This window comes from Larus michahellis, unplaced genomic scaffold (assembly GCF_964199755.1).
Source record: "Larus michahellis unplaced genomic scaffold, bLarMic1.1 SCAFFOLD_573, whole genome shotgun sequence".
In the NCBI taxonomy this organism is placed as follows: Eukaryota; Metazoa; Chordata; class Aves; order Charadriiformes; family Laridae; genus Larus; species Larus michahellis.
Window position 1 is genome coordinate 1 of NW_027436262.1, and position 17866 is coordinate 17866.

Genomic DNA, 17866 nt, shown 5'->3' on the forward strand with positions numbered 1-17866 from the left:
GCGGGGTCAGCAGCACCCCAGTGCTCACACAGGGGGATGGGGGCGTGGTTATGTGGCGCTCCGCCCCCTGGGCGTGGCTTAGCGGCAGGCCACGCCCCTCATTGCAGGCGAAGGGGGCGTGGCGTGAGGCAGTGAGAGGCTGAGCGGGGGAAAGCCACGCCCACCGCGAAACCACGCCCCTGAAAAAAAGGGGCGGGCTGAGCTCCGGGCCACGCCCCCCGCGTCAAGACAGCCCCTCCCATTGGCTGCCGCTGCGCGGGAGGGGGCGGGACTTTCACTCCCCATTGGACGAGGTGATTGGAGGAGGTGGGCCCGCCCCCCGGACTGGAGAAAGGGGCGGAGCTTTCTCTGATTGGTTACCCACTGGATTACACGCCCCGCCCTCTCCTCCTCCCCCACCACGTGTCTTCAGGTTGATTGACGGGCGGGGGCGGGGCCGCTTCTCATTGGCTGCCCCCCGGTTTTGTAGGCGTGTCCGGAGGCCGCGGCCCCGCCCCCACTTTTCTATTTGTTAGAATAAAAAAAACAAAAAAGAAAAACCACAAAAAAGGAGGAATAAAACCCCCACGTTAATAATCAGAAGGGGACCCAGGAGCGCGGGAGCTGGCGCCGAAGTCTCGCGACATTGAGGGACGGGGCGGGAGGGCGCGCTGCCGAAGTCTCGCGATGTTTCACACCCTCCGCCCCGCCCCCAGCCGCCGAGGTCTCGCGAGTTCTCGATCTCTCGCCTCAGCCGCCAAGCTCTCGCGAGATCTCAGCGCTCTCTCCCCCCCCACCCCCCCCCCCGCCTTCAGCCGCCGCTCTCGCGAGAGCCGCGCGCCGCCGCCGTTACCGCCGCTGAGGGAGCGGCCGCGCTCCCCCCCAACCCCCGTCATTCCCCCGCCCCGGTTCCCCGGTGGGACGGGCCCGCACCCCCCCTCCCCGCCTCTCGCCAGGCTGCGGGGGCCGAGAGCGCCGCCGCCTGCGAGATTTCGCCCGTCACCGGTGAGTGCCGGTGACCGAGGGGATGGCGGGGGGACCGTTACCGGCGGGAGGGGGGGGTCCGCTTAGTGGCGGGGCGAGGCCCGGTCTCCCTCCGTTCCCCCTCCCCTCGGTACGAGGCGGGCTCCGTGAGGGACACCCCCCCCCCCCCATTCTCCTCATGAAATGTCGCGAGATTTCCTCCCTCCCCATTCACTCAGCGTAACTCTCGCGAGATTTTCGCCTCAGCGCTGCTCTCGCGAGACTTCCTCCCTCCCGCCCCTTTCCCTCAGCGCTGCTCTCGCGAGATTCAGGAGCCCCCCCCCCCCCTTCCCCCAACTTTCCCTCTCGCGAGATTTCCGCCTCCCTCTCTGCCTCCCCCCCTCCTTCCCCCGCCCTCCGCGCTCCTATTGGGCGCCGCCGGGAGCGTCCCGCCCCCTGGTGGGAGGGGCCTCGAGGCCCCGCCCCTCCGGCCCGTCTTCTCGCGGGACCGGCGGCTCTCGCGGGATCTCGGCGGGGCCGCGGCTCGGGGGCTCTGTGTAAGATGGCGGCGGCGGCAGGAGGCGGCCGGGCCCGGTGCTGACCCCCCCCCCCCCCGCCCCCCCCACCTTCCTTTCTTTTTCACCCCCCTCCCCCCCCGCCCCTTCCCGGTTCCTTCACCGCCCCCCTCAGCAGGTACCGCCCGGGAACGGGGGAACGGGGCTGGGGGGGTGGGGGGGGCGGCTCGGCCCAGCCGCGGCTCCGTTGCCCTTAAAGCGGGGGGGGGGGGGGCGGGAAGGGTATTCGGGGGGTCCGGCTCCGTCATGCGGGACCCGCCCCCCCAGCGGCCTCACGGGATTTAGGGACCTTCCCCCCCCCCCTTAAGGCCCCCCTTTTGCCCGGTTTCCCTTCATTAAGCCCCCCCCCCACCCCGCGCCGTGATTTAGGCCCCTCCCGTGATTTAACACCCCCCCCCCCTTTCCGTGCTTTAGGCGCCCCCCACCCCCCCCCCCGTGATTAAAGGTGGCCCCTTCCTCGATTTAGGCCCCTTCACCGTGATTTAAGGGCCCCCCCCTTGTAATTTAGGCTTTTCGTGTCAGTGATTCAGGTGCCCCGTCGGTATTTTAGGGTCCCCCCCCAGTCCTTTAGCACCTTCTTGGCCCCCCCCCCCCCCCCCCGGCTGTTTTGACCCCCTCCCCACCGCTTTAGGACCTCCCCCCCGAGGTTTCCTGGCATTTAGGGGACCCCTTTCCTGGGGTGTCGTCCCCCCCCCACCCCGGCTTCCCCTAATTTAGGGCCCCCCCCCATTCCATCTTCCCGGGATTCCTGGGATTTAGCGCCCCCCCCCCCCCCCCAGTCCCTTGTTCAAGTCTCCAGCATTTAGGGGGGTCCCTCTGTAGCACCCCAATATTTGGGCCCCCGCCTTCTTTATAGAGACTTAGGGATCCCCCTTTCTATAAACTACCAGTATTTAGGGCCCCCCCCATCTAACTTAAGGCCCCCCCCCGATTTAGGGACCCATTTCCTGGGACTTTGCCCCCCCCCCCCCCCCCGGTGCCCTTAATTTAGAGTCCTCCCCCCATCATTTAGACCGCCCCACGGGGTCTTCCCATCATTTAAATCGCTCTCCCCTCGTAGGAGATCCCCCCCCCCCAAACACCCCGAAGTTTAGATCTCACGCACCCCTCCCCCCAAATTTTGCCCCCTCCCCCCCCCCCAGAAGCACCCGGCGTCTCCCCCCCCCCCCTCACCGAGCGACCGGGACGGCGCTGGGCCGAGGATGGACTGGTTGTGATTCCCGGTAAGGGACCCCCCCCCGGCATTATTTTCCCCCACAATCACCCCCCCCCCCCTATTTTTGAGGGGGTAGGGGCCTTCCTAAAATTTGGGGGGGGTGTCCTTAAAATTTGGCGAGGGGGGTGTGTTTGAAACCATCCACCCCCTCCCCGAGGGCATGCCCTGGAGGGGGGGGGACGTGCCGGTGTGTCACTGCCACCTTTAAGTGGGGGCTTTTTGAGAGCTTTTTTTGGGGGGGGGAGCACCCCAAAACACCTTATGGGCGGGGGGCAGCCCCGACGCCGGCCACCCCCCCCACCCCCCCCCTCCAATTTGATGCGTCACCGTCACCAAACCGGCCCTGCCGGGGTTGGGGGGGGCCACAACACAACCTGAGGGGGGTGGGAGGGGGCCGGCGGCGAACCCCGTCATGGCGTGCTTAATTAGGGCGTTAATTAGCTTCCTCTCGTTAGCTTCGTAGCGTTAATTAGGGGGTGGTTTGTTTTTTTTTTGGGGGGGGACGGGGGGACACCCCCACGCCGCCGCCGCGGGGTTTTGCACATTCATTGTTCAGCCAGAGGCCGCGACGTCATCGGCCGCCGTCGCGACGCTTGTCGGGACACGGAGTCCCCGCCGAAAGCCGCGCTTGTCACCTCTGGTGGGGGGGGGACACACACACACACACACGACGACAGAGGGGGGTGGTGGCAGTGTCACCCCCCCCACACCCACCCACAACCTCCCCGTGTCACCCCACAGGCCCAGCGTGACGAGTCCCCCCCCCCCCCCCCCCCCAAGATGAAAGTGGATCGGACGAAGCTGAAGAAAACCCCCACGGAGGCGGTGAGGAGGGGGGGGGGGGGTTGGTTAGGGATGCTCCGGGGGGGGGTGTCCAGGGCCTGGGGGGGACTTTAAGTGACATTTTTTGTCCCCCCCCCCCCCCCCCCTCCCCTCGTAGCCGGCTGACTGCCGGGCGCTCATCGAGAAGCTGAAGGCGTGCGGCGACGAGCAGCTGCTGGCCGAGTTGCAGCAGATCAAGACATGGAACATCGGGAAGGTGCGAGGGGGGGGCCCACCCCAAAATATGAGGGGGGGGGACACGACACCCCAAAATTTGTCCCCATGGTGGCGGGGTGAGGCTAAGTTCGTCCCTGTTTGCTGGGGGGGGGGGGGGGGGATGTGGATGAAGGTTTATGGGGCTGTTTTTTGGGGGGGGGGGGGGGGGCACGCCCATTTCCCCACAGCACCCCTAAAATGGGGGGGGCACCCCACAGTATCCCTAAAATGGGGGGGGGGGCACCCCATTTTTCACAGGGCCGTGTCCCCCCCCCCCCAAACTCCTCGGAGGACTGGGTGCCCACAGGGGTGGTGCGGCTTTGGAGCCCCAAAATGGTGGTGGGGGGGGCACCCCAATTTTTTCACCCGCCCTAAAATGGCGGGGGGGGCACCGCGGTTTCCCCATAGCCCCCCCCCCCCCAATCAAAATGGTGGGGGGGGTACCCCAGTTTCCCTTTAGTCTTTTCTAAAGCGGTAGGGGGCACCCCGATATCTCTGTAGCCCCCCCTAAAATGGGGGGGGGGCACCCACTGGACCCCCAAAAACACCACGGGGGGGGCACCCTAATTTCTAATTTCTTCCCAGCCCCCCCCCCCCCGAAAGGGGCACCCCATTTCCCTGTAGCCCCCCCGGCCGCTCTGGGGCTGGTGCATCTCAGACCCCGTTGGGTTGTAGAGCCCCAAAGCCCCCAGTTTTTCCCCAGAGTCCCCCATAACCAACAGGGGTGCACCCCCCCAGCCCCCCCCAAACACCCCGGGAGGGTCCCCAGTTCCCCCCATGGCCCCCCCAAAAGGAGCAGCCTCATTTCTTTACAGCCCCCCCCCCCCCGCCGCGCTGTTGTGGCTCCGAACCCCTCCTCTCCCAGAGCCCCAAAACCCCAGGGGGACACCCCAGTTTCCCCAGAGCCCCCCGTAACCAGCAGGTGGGCACCCCCCAGCCCCCTGAAACACCAAGGGGGGGCACCCCAAGTCCCTTCCAGCCCCCCCCCGCCCCCCCCAAAGTGGGGCACCCCCCTTCCCTACGGCCTTTCCGCTGCCTTGGGGATGGTGTAGCTCCAAACTCTTCCTATCGTGGAGTCCCAAAAGTCTTGCGGGGAGCCCCCAATTTCCCCCCCAGCCCCTCTAAAGCGGGGGGGGGGGCTCCCCAAAACATCAAGGGGGGGTACCCCAAGCCCCAGCCCCCCCCCCCACATGGGGCGTCCCCTTTCCTTACGGCCCTTCCGCTGCCTTGGGGATGGCGTAGCTCCAAAGTCTCTCTTGTGGAGTCCCAAAAGTCTTTGGGGGGAGCCCCCAGTTTCCCCCCCAGCCCTTCTAAAGCGGGGGGGGGCACCCCAAAACATCAAGGGGGGGTACCCCAACTCCCTTCCATCCCCCCCAAGTGGGGCACCCCCCTTCCCTATGGCCCTTCCGCTGCCTTGGGGACGGCGTAGCTCCAAAGTCTCTCTTGTGGAGTCCCAAAAGTCTTTGGGGGGAGTCCCCAGTTTCCCCCCCAGCCCCTCTAAAGCGGGGGGGGCACCCCAAAACATCAAGGGGGCGTACCCCAAATCCTTTCCAGCCCCCCCCCAAGTGGGGCACCCCCCTTTCCTATGGCCCTTCCCCTGCGTTGGGGATGGCGTAGCTCCAAAGTCTCTATCGTGGAGTCCCAAAAGTCTTTGGGGGGAGTCCCCAATTTCCCCCCCAGCCCCTCTAAAGCGGGGGGGGCACCCCAAAACATCAAGGGGGACACCCCAATTCCCCCAAAATACTATGGGGGGGGGAGCAGGACCCCATTTCCCTGCCTCGGTTGGCCCCAAGCCGCCCGTAGGGGCTTCAAACGGACTGGGGGGGTGGTCCCTCGAGATATTTGGGAGGGGGGTCTTACTTGTCCTTGACGGGGCCCCCCCGCAGTGCGAGCTGTACCACTGGGTGGATCTCTTGGATCGTTTCGACGGGATCCTGGCGGAAGCGGGTCGACCGGTGGAAAACATGTCGTGGATGTTGGCCTGCGACCGGCCGGAACGGGAGCAGCTCAAAGCCCTTCTCTTGGCTCTCCTCAACTTCACCGCCCTCCTCATCGAGTACAGCTTCTCCCGCCACCTCTACAGCTCCATCGAGGTACCGAGACGGCGGGGGGGCCGGCAGCGTGACCCCCCCCCCACTCCCCTGCAAAAAAAAAAAAAAAAAAATCTCATTTCCAGGGGTGTCGCTTGGGGCTGACTGCGGGTTTTTTGGGGTGGGTTTTGTTTTTTTTTTTTTTTTTTTTTTGGTGTTTGTTTTTTTCCGGCGCGGCGCGCAGCACCTGACGACGCTGCTGGCCTCCTCCGACATGCAAGTGGTGCTGGCGGTGCTCAACCTCCTCTACGTCTTCAGCAAACGATCCAACTACATCACCCGCCTGGGCTCCGACAAACGAAGCCCCCTCCTTTCCCGCCTCCAACACCTGGCTGAGGTGAGCGCCGCGGGACGGGGGCGGGATGACGTCCCCGACGTCCCCTCGACTTTTGGGTTTGAGCCATTTGACGTCCTTTTTGTCGCCCCGCGCAGAGTTGGGGCGGGAAAGAGAACGGATTCGGGTTGGCGGAGTGTTGCCGGGACCTCCACATGCTGGTGAGCGTCCCTTTTTTTTTGGTCACCTTTTCGGGGGTCCCCCGTCTGTTTGTCGCATCTAGGTGTCCCCAAGATCGTCCTGTGTCCCATCCCCCCCCCCACGTCACATCCCAGGGTCCCCAACACCACCCTAATGCCACCCTGGGGGGTCTCGTCGTGTTTTGGGGTCCCCTCAATGACGTCCTGCGTCCCCCTCGTCTTCTGGGGTCCCCAACGCCATCCCGTGTCCCCTCAGGGTGACTTGGGGTGCCCCAACGCTCTCCTGTCCCCTCCTGTCGCATCCCAGGGTCCCTAATGTCACTGTGGGGCCTCTTGTCATGTTTTGGGGTCCTCTTGATGACATCCCGCGTCCCCCTCGTTGTCTTCTGGGGTCCCCAACGCCACCCCGTGTCCCCTCGGGGAGACTTGGGGTCCCCCAACGCTCTCCTGTCCCCCCCACGTCACATCCCAGGGTCCCCAGCACCGCCCTAATGTCACTCTGGGGCCTTTTGTCATGTTTTGGGGTCCCCTCGATGATGTCCCGTGTCCCCCTCGTTGTCTTCTGGGGTTCCCAACGCCGCCCCGTGTCCCCTCAGGGTGACTTGGGGTCCCCCAACGCTCTCCTGTCCCCCCCACGTCACATCCCAGGGTCCCCAGCACCGCCCTAATGTCACTCTGGGGCCTCTTGTCATGTTTTGGGGTCCCCTCGATGACGTCCTGCGTCCCCCTCGTCTTCTGGGGTCCCCAACGCCACCCCGTGTCCCCTCAGGGTGACTTGGGGTCCCCCAACGCTCTCCTGTCCCCTCCTGTCGCATCCCGGGGTCCCTAATGTCACTCTGGGGCCTCTTGTCATGTTTTGGGGTCCTCTCGATGACGTCCCGCGTCCCCCTCGTTGTCTTCTGGGGTCCCCAACGCCATCCCGTGTCCCCTCGGGGTGACCTGGGGTCCCCCAACGCTCTCCTGTCCCCCCCACATCACATCCCAGGGTCCCCAGCACCGCCCTAATGTCACTCTGGGGCCTCTCGTCGTGTTTTGGGGTCTTCTCGATGACGTCCTGCGTCCCCCTCGTTGTCTTCTGGGGTCCCCGACACCGCCCCGTGTCCCCTCGGGGTGACCTGGGGTCCCCCAACGCTCTCCTGTCCCCTCCTGTCGCATCCCGGGGTCCCTAATGTCACTCTGGGGCCTCTTGTCATGTTTTGGGGTCCTCTTGATGACATGCCGCGTCCCTCTCGTTGTCTTCTGGGGTTCCCAACGCCGCCCCGTGTCCCCTCGGGGTGACCTGGGGTCCCCCAACGCTCTCCTGTCCCCCCCACGTCACATCCCAGGGTCCCCAGCACCGCCCTAATGTCACTCTGGGGCCTCTTGTCATGTTTTGGGGTCCTCTCGATGACGTTCTGCGTCCCCCTCGTTGTCTTCTGGGGTCCCCAACGCCGCCCCGTGTCCCCTCGGGGTGACCTGGGGTCCCCCAACGCTCTCCTGTCCCTTCCTGTCGCATCCCGGGGTCCCTAATGTCACTCTGGGGCCTCTTGTCATGTTTTGGGGTCCTCTCGATGACATCCCGCGTCCCCCTCGTTGTCTTCTGGGGTTCCCAACGCCGCCCCGTGTCCCCTCGGGGTGACCTGGGGTCCCCCAACGCTCTCCTGTCCCTTCCTGTCGCATCCCGGGGTCCCTAATGTCACTCTGGGGCCTCTCGTCATGTTTTGGGGTCCTCTCGATGACGTCCCGCGTCCCCCTCGTTGTCTTCTGGGGTCCCCGACACCGCCCCGTGTCCCCTCGGGGTGACCTGGGGTCCCCCAACGCTCTCCTGTCCCTTCCTGTCGCATCCCGGGGTCCCTAATGTCACTCTGGGGCCTCTTGTCATGTTTTGGGGTCCTCTCGATGACATCCCGCGTCCCCCTCGTTGTCTTCTGGGGTTCCCAACGCCGCCCCGTGTCCCCTCGGGGTGACCTGGGGTCCCCCAACACTCTCTTGTCACATCCCGGGGTCCCCAAAACTGTCCCCTGTCCCCCTGTCATGTCACAGAGTCCCCCAACACCGTCCCCTGTCCCCCCCCCCCGTCACCTCCAGCGTCCCCCAACGGCGTTCTGTCACCTCTCCCGTGTCCTGGGGTCCCCCAGTCCCTTTCTGTCACCCCTGTCGTGTCCCAGTGTCCCCTACGCCCCATCTTGTCGCCTCTCTTGTGTCTGTGTCCCCAAACCCGACCCTGTCACCCCTCTTGTGTCCCCAAACCCCATCCTGTCACCCCTCGCGTCCCTGGGCCCGATCCTGTCACTTCTCATGTGTCTTGGTGTCCCCAAACTCCACCCTGTCGCCCCTTTTGTGTCCCCGAACCTGATCCTGTCGCCCCCTCCTGTGTCCCCGGACCCGATCCTGTCACCCTTGTCACGTCCCTGGGCCTGATCCTGTCCCCCCTCCGTGTCCTGGTGTCCCCAAACCCGACCCTGTCACCCCTCGTGTTCCCGGGCTGGATCCTGCCACCTCTCTTGTGTCCCCAAACCCCATTTTGTCACCCTTCCTGCCCCCCCTGCATCCCCAACCCTGCCCCCCCCACCTCCCACCAGGGGAGGGGACACCGCTGTCCCCTCCCCGCTCACCCCGTGTGTGTCGTGTCCCCCCCCCCCTCGCAGAAATACCCCCCCAGCGCCACCACCCTCCACTTCGAGTTCTACGCCGAGCCGGGCGTCGAGGTGAAGGTGGACAAACGGGTGAGTGACAGGGGACAACTCAGGGGGGCGGGGGGGGGCCCCCAAAAATCCGGGGAACCCCCCCTTAACCCCCCCCCCTTAACCCCCCCCAGGCCACCAGCACCACCCTACACTACATCCACATCGAGCAGCTGGACAAGGTGAGCTTTGGGGAGGGGGCGGCATCGATTTTTTGGGGGGGAAGGGGGGGCTCTGCTGCAATTAGGCCCCCCCCCCCCCCCACTGCATTTTTGGATTCTAATTTTTTTTGCGTGTTCCCCCCCCCCCCCCAAAAAAAAAAAAAGATTTCGGAGAGCCCCTCGGAGATCATGGAGTCCCTCACCAAGATGTACAGCATCCCCAAAGACAAGCAGGCGAGTGGGGGGAAAACGGGGCGGGGGGGGGGGAAGGGGGGGCGGTGACCCCCCCCCCCGAATCCTCCCTGACCCTTCCCCCCCCCCCCAAATCCTTCTGCCTCCCCCCAACAGATGCTTCTCTTCACCCACATCCGCTTGGCCCACGGCTTCTCCAACCACAAGAAGCGACTCCAAGCCGTGCAAGCCCGGCTCCACGCCATCTCCATTTTGGGTAGGGGTATTTGGGATTTAGTTTGTTTTTTTTTTTTTAAATTAGTTGATCGAAAGGGTGGCGTTTTGTTAAGTGACACCCCCCCCTTCCTTTTTTTTTTATTTTTTTTTTTTATTTTTTTGGCAGTTTACTCCAACGCCTTGCAGGAGTCGGCCAACAGCATCCTCTACAACGGCCTCATCGAGGAGCTGGTCGACGTCCTCCAAATCACCGACAAGCAACTGATGGTGAGGAGCGTCCCCCCTTCCCCCCCAAAAAATACCCCCCCCCTGCCCCCCAAAACCCACCCCGCCTCACCCACCCGTCCCTGTCCCCCCCCTCCCTGGCTTCCGCAGGACATCAAGGCGGCTTCTTTACGTACCCTCACCTCCATCGTCCACCTGGAGCGAACCCCCAAACTCAGCAGCATCATCGATTGCACCGGAACCGCCTCTTACCACGGTTTTTTACCCGTTTTAGTCCGCAATTGCATCCAAGCCATGATCGGTGGGTCGGCGCAAATCCCAAAAATAGGGCGGGTATCCCTAAAAAATTTTCAAGGGGGTGGTGGTGGGGGGGGGGGAGGGGGGGGCGGGGGTGTTTCACCCACCCTAACGCCCTCCTGCCCCCCTCCCCCTCCTCCTCCTCCTCCTCCTCCTCCCAGACCCCTCCATGGAGCCCTATCCCCACCAGTTCGCCACCGCGCTCTTCTCCTTCCTCTACCACTTGGCCAGTTACGACGCCGGCGGCGAGGCCTTGGTCTCCTGCGGCATGATGGAAGCCCTGCTAAAGGTGAGCCCCCGTCTCCAAACCACCCGGCGAGAGAGAATTTCGTCTTTAAAGATCCCTTAATTTTCTTTTTTTTTTTTTTTTTTTTTTTAATTTCGTTTACACCCCCGAAAAGGTGATTAAGTTCTTAGGGGACGAGCAGGACCAGATCACCTTCGTCACCCGAGCCGTCCGGGTGGTGGATCTCATCACCAACCTGGACATGGCCGCCTTCCAGTCCCACAGCGGCCTCTCCATCTTCATCTACCGCCTCGAGGTAGCGGCTCCCCCTTCCCCCCCACCCTTCCCAACCCCCCCACAGGCTTTTTGGGGTGCCCCCGGGCTCTTTTGGGGACGCTTGAGCGCTTTACCGGGGTGCTCGAGAGGGCTTTTGGGCGGTTCTTGAGGGCCTTTTCGGGGTCCTTGGAGGCCTCGTTGGGTGCTGAGGGCCTGTTTTGGGGGTCCTTTCTTGGGGGGGGGGGACGGGACTCTGAGGGGCTTTTTTTGGGGTGCTGAGGGGCTTTTTGGGGCGCTTGAGTTTATCAGGTTCTTGAGGGCCTTTTTTGGGTGCCGAGGGCCTTTTTGGGGGTGTTTGAGGGCCTGTTTCTGGGGTCGTTTTTGGGGCGCTTCAGGGTCCTTTTTGGGGGGGCTGTGAGGGGCCTTTTTTGGGTACTGAGAGATTTTCTTGGGTGTTTGAGGTTTATTTGACAGTTCTTGAGGGCCTTTTGGGTTTTTGAAGGCCTTTTTGGGGTGCTTGAGAGGTTTTTTTGGGGGGGGTTCTTGAAGGCCTTTTTGGGCAGTTCTTGAAGGCTTTTTTGGGTGCTGAGGGTCCTTTTTGGGGTGCTGAGGGGCTTTTTGGGGTGCTTGAGAAGTTTATCAGGTTCTTGAGGGCCTTTTTTAGGTGCCGAGGGCCTTTTTGGGGGTGGTTGAGGGCCTGTTTCTGGGGTCGTTTTTGGGGCGCTTCAGGGTCCTTTTTGGGGGGACTGTGAGGGGCCTTTTTTGGGGTGCTGAGAGGCCTTTTTTGTGTGCTTGAGAAAGTTTTTTTTGGCGCTTCTGGAAGGCGTTTCCTTGGGGTGCTGAGGGGCTTTATTGGGGTGCTTGAGAGGTTTTTTTGGCGGTTCTTGAGGGCCTTTTATGGGTGCCGAGGGCCTTTTTGGGGGTGTTTGAGGGCCTATTTTTGGGGTCGTTTTTGGGGCGCTTCAGGGTCCTTTTTGGCGGGGGGTTTGAGGGGCCTTTTTTGGGTACTGAGAGGCTTTTTTGGGTGTTTGAGGTTTTTTTGACAGTTCTTGAGGGCCTTTTGGGTTTTTGAAGGCTTTTTTGGGGTGCTTGGGGGGGGGGTGTTCTTGAAGGCCTTTTTGGGTGCTGAGGGTCCCTTTTGGGGTGGTTGTGAGGGGCTTTTTGGGTGCTGAGGGGCTTTTTGGGGCACTTGAGAGGTTTATCAGGTTCTTGAGGACCCTTTTTGGGTTCTTGAAGGCCTTTTTTGGGGGTGCTTGAGGGCCTGTTTCTGGGTTTGTTTTTGGGGCGTTTCAGGGTCCTTTTTGGGGGGGCTGTGAGGGGGCTTTTTTTGGGGTGCTGAGAGGCCTTTTTTGGGTGCTTGAGAAGTTTTTTTGGCGCTTCTTGAAGGCGTTTCTTGGGGTCCTTGAGGGGCCTTTTTGGGGTCCTTGAGGGGCCTTTTTGGGGTCCTCAAGGAGCCGGTTTCGGGGATGCTTGAGATTTTTAGGGGGTGCTTGAGGGCTTTTTTTTGGGGGTGCTTGAGGGCTTTTTTGGGTTTTGAAGGCCTAATTCTGGGGGTGCTCCAGGGCCTAATTTTGGGGTGCCGAGGGGCCCTTTAGAGCGCTCGAGGGCCTGGTTTTGGGGGTGCTGAGGGGTGTTTTTGGGGCACTGAGGCTCTTTTTTTGGGGTGCATTGAGGGGCCTTTTTTGGGGGTGTTGAGGGGCCTCTTTTTTTTTTGGCTCTGTGGGTCTTGGGGTTCTTGAGGGCCTTTTTTGGGGTGCTTGAGGGGTCCTTTTTTTGGGGCGCTTGAGGGGCCTTTTGAGGGTCTTTGGGTGCTCGAGGGCCCTTTTTTTGGGGGTGCTTGAGGGCCTTTTTTGGGGTCTTTTTGAGGTGCTTGAGGGCCTTTTTGGGGGGGGTGCCGAAGGGGCCCGCTCTTGAGGTGTGCGAGGGCTGTTTGGGCCCTCAATTTTGGGGTGCTGAGGGGTCTCTTTTGGGGTGCTTGAGGGCTTTTCAGGGTGCCGAGGGGCCCTTTTTTGGGGGGGCGCCTGAGGGGCCTTTTTCTGGGGAGCTGAGGGTCTTTTTTGGGCTGCTGAAAGACTTTTTTTGGGAGTGCTGAGGGGGGTCTTTTTTGGGGGCCCTTTTAGGCCCGTTCTGGGGTTGCTCGAGGCCCTTCTTTGGGGCGCCGAGGGCCATTTTTGGGGTGCTGAGGGTGTTCTCCCCCCCGCCCCGCAGCACGAGGTGGACCTGTGCCGCCGTGAGTGTCCCTTCGTCATCAAGCCCAAAGTGCAGCGTCCCCCCGCCGCCGCCGCCGCCGTCCCCGAGGGCGAGGAGATGGAGACCGACATGGAGGGTGAGGAGACGGAAGGCAGAGGGGGCCTCAACCCCCCCGATGTCACTTGTCACCCCGCCGTTGTCACCGTCGCCCCCGCAGTGACCGACGTGGCCATGGAGAGCAGCCCCGGTCCCTCCACCGAATCCCGGCAGGATCCGACGCCGTCATCCAACGCCGCCATTCCCAGCACCAGCACCGCCGCCTCCTCCCCGCGTGGCGGTAGGTGCCACCCCCCGCCTTGCTTTGGGGACACTGGGGACACCGTGGGGTGGCTCACCCCTATGTCCCGTCACCCCCCCTCCTTTAGGAGTCCAGTGCATCCCCCAACGCGCCGCCTTGCTCAAATCCATGCTGAATTTCCTCAAAAAAGCCATCCAAGATCCCGCTTTCTCCGACGGCATCCGCCACGGTGAGTGTCCCCGCCGCGTCCCCAACCCCCTCGGGGACACGGGGGCGGGGGACAGCGCCCCCTCACAAACACCCACCCCCCCTTTTTTTTTTTTTTTTTTTGCCGGTTTCTCCCCAAAACCCAAGTGATGGACGGCTCGCTGCCCACCTCCCTGAAGCACATCATCAGCAACGCCGAGTATTACGGCCCTTCGCTCTTCCTCCTGGGTGAGTTTCGCTGGCATAAAAAACACAAAGAAAAAAATCCCCAGACCTGCTGGATTTTTGGGGTGAATCGGGCAGGATTTGGGGTTTTTTGGGTTGGTTTTTTTTGTTTTTTTTTGTCCTCCTGCCCCTCGTCCTCAGTCCTTCTCCTCCCGCCGCAGCGACCGAGGTGGTGACGGTCTTCGTGTTCCAGGAGCCTTCGCTGCTCTCCTCCCTGCAGGACAACGGCCTCACCGACGTCATGCTCCACGCTCTCCTCATCAAAGACGTGAGTTTTCCACCCAAAAAACACCGCCCCCCCCCCCCCCCCCACCGTGGGGCTGCCCCCCGTTTCCCTCCCCCCGTAATATATATATATATATATTTTTTTTTTTTTTTTTTTTTAAACGAAGGTGCCAGCCACCCGCGAGGTTTTGGGGTCGTTACCCAACGTTTTCAGCGCCCTTTGCCTCAACGCCCGGGGTCTGCAGTCCTTCGTCCAGTGCCAACCCTTCGAGCGCCTCTTCAAGGTGCTGCTCTCCCCCGATTACCTGCCCGCCATGCGGCGCCGACGCAGCTCCGACCCCCTCGGTGAGACGGGAGGCGCTTTCGGAGGGGGCGTCGTTTTGGGAGGGAGGGGGGGAGCCATGTTACAGCAAGGGGGAAGCCAGGAGAAGAGACCCTGCCGCCATTTCGGGGGATGCACAGCCGTGTTTTGGATGTTGATGATGTTTAGGGTGCTGCTTTTGCTTTTTTTTTTTTTTTTTTGGGGGGGGGGGGAGTGTTTCTTTTTATTTTGGGGACACCCCCTTCTCTTTTGAGTGGGGGAGCCCCACAGACAGCAAGGGGGAAGCCGTGAGGGAGACCCCGCCGCCATTTTGGGGACCCACAGCCACGCCGCCGTCCCCTCAATACGCTGTTGTTTGGGCGTTTATTACATTTAGGGTGATTCTTTTCCGGGTTTTTTTTGGGTGCTTCTGTTTTTTGGGGGGGTATTTCTCTTTGTTTTGGGCTCCCCCCTCCTTTTTTCACCGGGGGGGCTGCATAAACAACGAGGGGGACTCCAGGAGAGAGACCCCGCCGCCATTTTGGGGACCCACAGCCCCACCGCCGCCCCATCGATAGGCTTTTTTGGGGGCGTTTACTGCCTTTAGGGCGCTTTTTTCTTTTTTGGGGGGTGATTGTGGTGATTTTTGGGACGTTTCTCTTTATTTTGGGAGCCCCCCTTCCCTTTTTTTAGGGGGGGCTCCATGTAGACAGCAAGGGGACGCCAGGAGAGAGGCCCAGCCGCCATTTTGGGGACCCACAGCCGTACCGCCATCCCGTTAATAGGCTTTTTTTGGTTCTTTGTTACATTTAGGGTGATTTTTTGTGGGGGGGGGGCGCTTTTGGTTTTTTTGGGGGTATTTCTCTTTATTTTGGGGCCTCTCCTACCTTTTTTTGTGGAGGGCCCACACGGAGAGACACAAGGAGAGAGACCCCACCGCCATTTTGGGGACGCACAGCCGTGACCCCCTCCCATCGATACACTGTTTTTGGGGCGTTTATCATATTTAGAGTGCTTTTTCTTTTTTTTTTTTGGGGGGGGGGGGGGGGTGTGCTTGTGGTGTTTTTGGGGGCGTTTCGCTTTATTTTGGGGAAACCCCCCTACTTTTTTTAGCGGGGAGGGCCCACATAGACAGCAAGGGGGACGCCAGGAGAGCAACCTCGCCGCCATTTTGAGGACGCACAGCCATATACTGTCCCGTTAATACTCTTTTTTTGGGGCGTTTATCACCTTTTGGGTGGCTTTTTTTTTTTTTTTGGAGGGGGACGCTTCTCTTTATTTTGGTCCCCCCCTCCCCGCCTTTTATTAGCCGGGGGGAGGCCCAAAAAACCTTCACCGTACCCCCACAGGAGACACAGCCTCCAACCTGGGCAGTGCCGTGGACGAGCTGATGCGGCACCAACCCACCCTCAAGACCGACGCCACCACCGCCATCATCAAGGTGACGCTTTGGGGACGCTTTTAGGGTGTTGCCCCCCCCCTCCCCCCCCCCAAAATGAACCCCTTCTTAAAATTTTAGTTTCCTTTTTACAGCTTTTAGAAGAGATTTGCAGCTTGGGCCGGGACCCAAAATACATTTGCCAGAAGCCCTCGATGCAGAAAGCGGATGGGACGGCGGCGGCCCCCCCTCCTCGCTCCCCCACGCCGCCGAAGAAGCCTCCAGCGAGGATGAGGAGGAGGAAGAAGTTCAGGCCATGCAGAGCTTCAGCGCTACCCAACAGAGCGAGGCCGAACCCAGCCAGCAGTGAGCATCCTTTTTTTTTGGGGGGTGGACGGGACGACACCCCGAAAAAGGATGTTTTGGGGGGGGACACACACTACTTAACGTCACCCTGTCTTTGATTTTTAGGGTGGTGGGCACGGAGGAGCGCATCCCCATCCCCCTGATGGATTATATCCTCAACGTGGTGAGGAAAAAAGGGGGTTCACCCCCCCCGTAGGGGCTTGTTGGGATTTTGGGGGACAGACCCCCGCCCGAACCCTAAATTCCCCCTCTGAACCCTGCCCCCCCCCTAATTTTGCCTCCTCCAAGATGAAATTCGTGGAGTCGATCCTCAGCAACAACACGACGGACGATCACTGCCAGGAATTCGTGGCCCAACGGGGGTTGCGTCCCCTCGTCACCATTTTGGGCCTCCCCAATCTTCCCGTCGACTTCCCCACCTCCGCCGCTTGTCAGGCCGTGGCCGGAGTCTGCAAATCTATCCTGGTACGGGGGAAGGGGGGCGGGGGGGGGCGGGATTTGGGGGGGCCGGGGGGACCCCAGAAAGGTTTTTCTTTAGGGGGGCGTCCGGTAGGTGGCGGAACCTGAAAAGGTCGATGGAGGCTTGAGGCGGGGGGGACCCCAAAAAGGTCCACAGGGGGTTTGAATGGACCCTAAAGAAATGTAACGGGGGTCCCTCCTTAAATTTTTATTTATTCCCTTTGAATTTTTAATTTGCCTGATTTGAATCCTTCCCCCTCCCGTGTTTTAATTTTTGTCTCGTGAATTTTAATTTTCGTCCCGCAAGCGTTCATTCTTCTGGCGTTTTCGTTCCCCTTAAAAATGAATTTTCCCCCTCCCCGTTTTTATTCCTGGCCTTAAATAATTTTCCCCTTCAGTTTTTAATTCCCCTCTCTCCCGGTTTTGATTTCTCCCCCCAGATTTTAATTTTCCCCGCTCAGATTTTTAATTCCCCCTTCAGATTCTGATTCCTCTTCCCCAATTTTAATGGCCCTCTCCCGAGTTTTATTCCCCTGCTCAAATTTTTATTTCTCCATCAACTTTTATTTCCCTCAAAACTGCAATTGTCGTCCCCAAATTTTGGTTTGCCTCTCCAGATTTCCGTTTTTCTCCCCAAATTTTGATTCCTCTCTCCAAATTTCCATTTTTCTGCCTCCAGATTTGATTCCTTTTCTCTCCAGATCGCGATTTGTTCACCATTTTTTATTTCCCTCGAAATTTTAATTCTGCTCTTCAAATTTTAATTCCTGCCTCCAAATGTTCATTTTTTTCTCTACATTTGGGCTCCACTGCTCTACATTTTGATTCTCCCCCCCAAATTTTCAATTTTCTCCCCCCCAATTTTGAATTTTCTCCACCTGCAATTTCCCTCCCGCCATTTTCCGTTTCCCTGCCCCGAATTTTCAGTTTTTCCCCCAGTTCCCCCCCCAGTTTTCAGTTTCTTCCCCCAATTTTCCCCCAGTTTTCCATTTTCCCCCCAATTTCCATTTGCTCCCCCTCAATTTTCCATTTTCTCCGCCAATTCCCCCCGATTTTCCATTTTCTCCCCCCAGTTTTCCATTTTCTCCCCCCAGTTTTCCATTTTCTCCCCCCAGTTTTCCATTTTCTCCCCCCGTTTCCTCCCCTAGTTTTCATTTTTTTCCCCCCAAATTTTCAATTTTCCCCCCCTCAATTTTCCATTTTCCCCCGATTTTCCATTTTCCTCCCCCGATTCCTCCCCCAGTTTTCAGTTTTCTCCCCCCAAGTTTTCAATTTTCTCCCCCTCAGTTTTCCATTTCCCCCCATATTTCTGTTTTCTCCCCCAATTCCCCCCCCAGTTTTCCAATTGCCCCCCCAATTTCCCTCCAAACTTCCCTTTTTCTCCCCCCTAGTTTTCCATTTTCTCCCCCAAATTTCCGTTTCTCCCCCCAGTTTTCAATTTTCTCCCCCAATCCTCCCCAGTTTCAATTTTCTCCCCCCAAATTTTCAATTTTGTCCCCCTCAATTTTCCATTTTCCCCCAAATTTCCGTTTCTCCCCGTTTCTCCCCCAGATTTCCGTTTCTCCCCCCAGATTTCCGTTTCTCCCCCCAAATTTTCAGTTTCCTCAAAATTTCCATTTTTTCCCC

General features: G+C 60.3%; 1 protein-coding gene across 1 annotated transcript; it reads left to right on the forward strand.

Moving 5' to 3' along the window:
• Positions 1 to 3473: 3473 nt before the first annotated feature.
• On the forward strand, positions 3474 to 16246 carry LOC141737149 (E3 ubiquitin-protein ligase HUWE1-like; the record flags this gene model as incomplete). Its single annotated transcript, XM_074571768.1, is given in 24 exon segments — positions 3474 to 3558; positions 3674 to 3772; positions 5658 to 5864; positions 6046 to 6198; positions 6294 to 6356; positions 8963 to 9040; positions 9133 to 9180; positions 9325 to 9393; positions 9508 to 9607; positions 9734 to 9834; positions 9943 to 10093; positions 10251 to 10378; positions 10491 to 10631; positions 12800 to 12917; positions 12999 to 13118; positions 13207 to 13308; positions 13434 to 13514; positions 13673 to 13779; positions 13904 to 14081; positions 15387 to 15478; positions 15571 to 15673; positions 15676 to 15781; positions 15887 to 15944; positions 16070 to 16246. Coding segments are annotated over 24 exon segments (2625 nt in total), but the record flags the coding sequence as incomplete, so codon positions are not given.
• Between the last annotated feature and the right edge of the window lie 1620 nt (positions 16247 to 17866).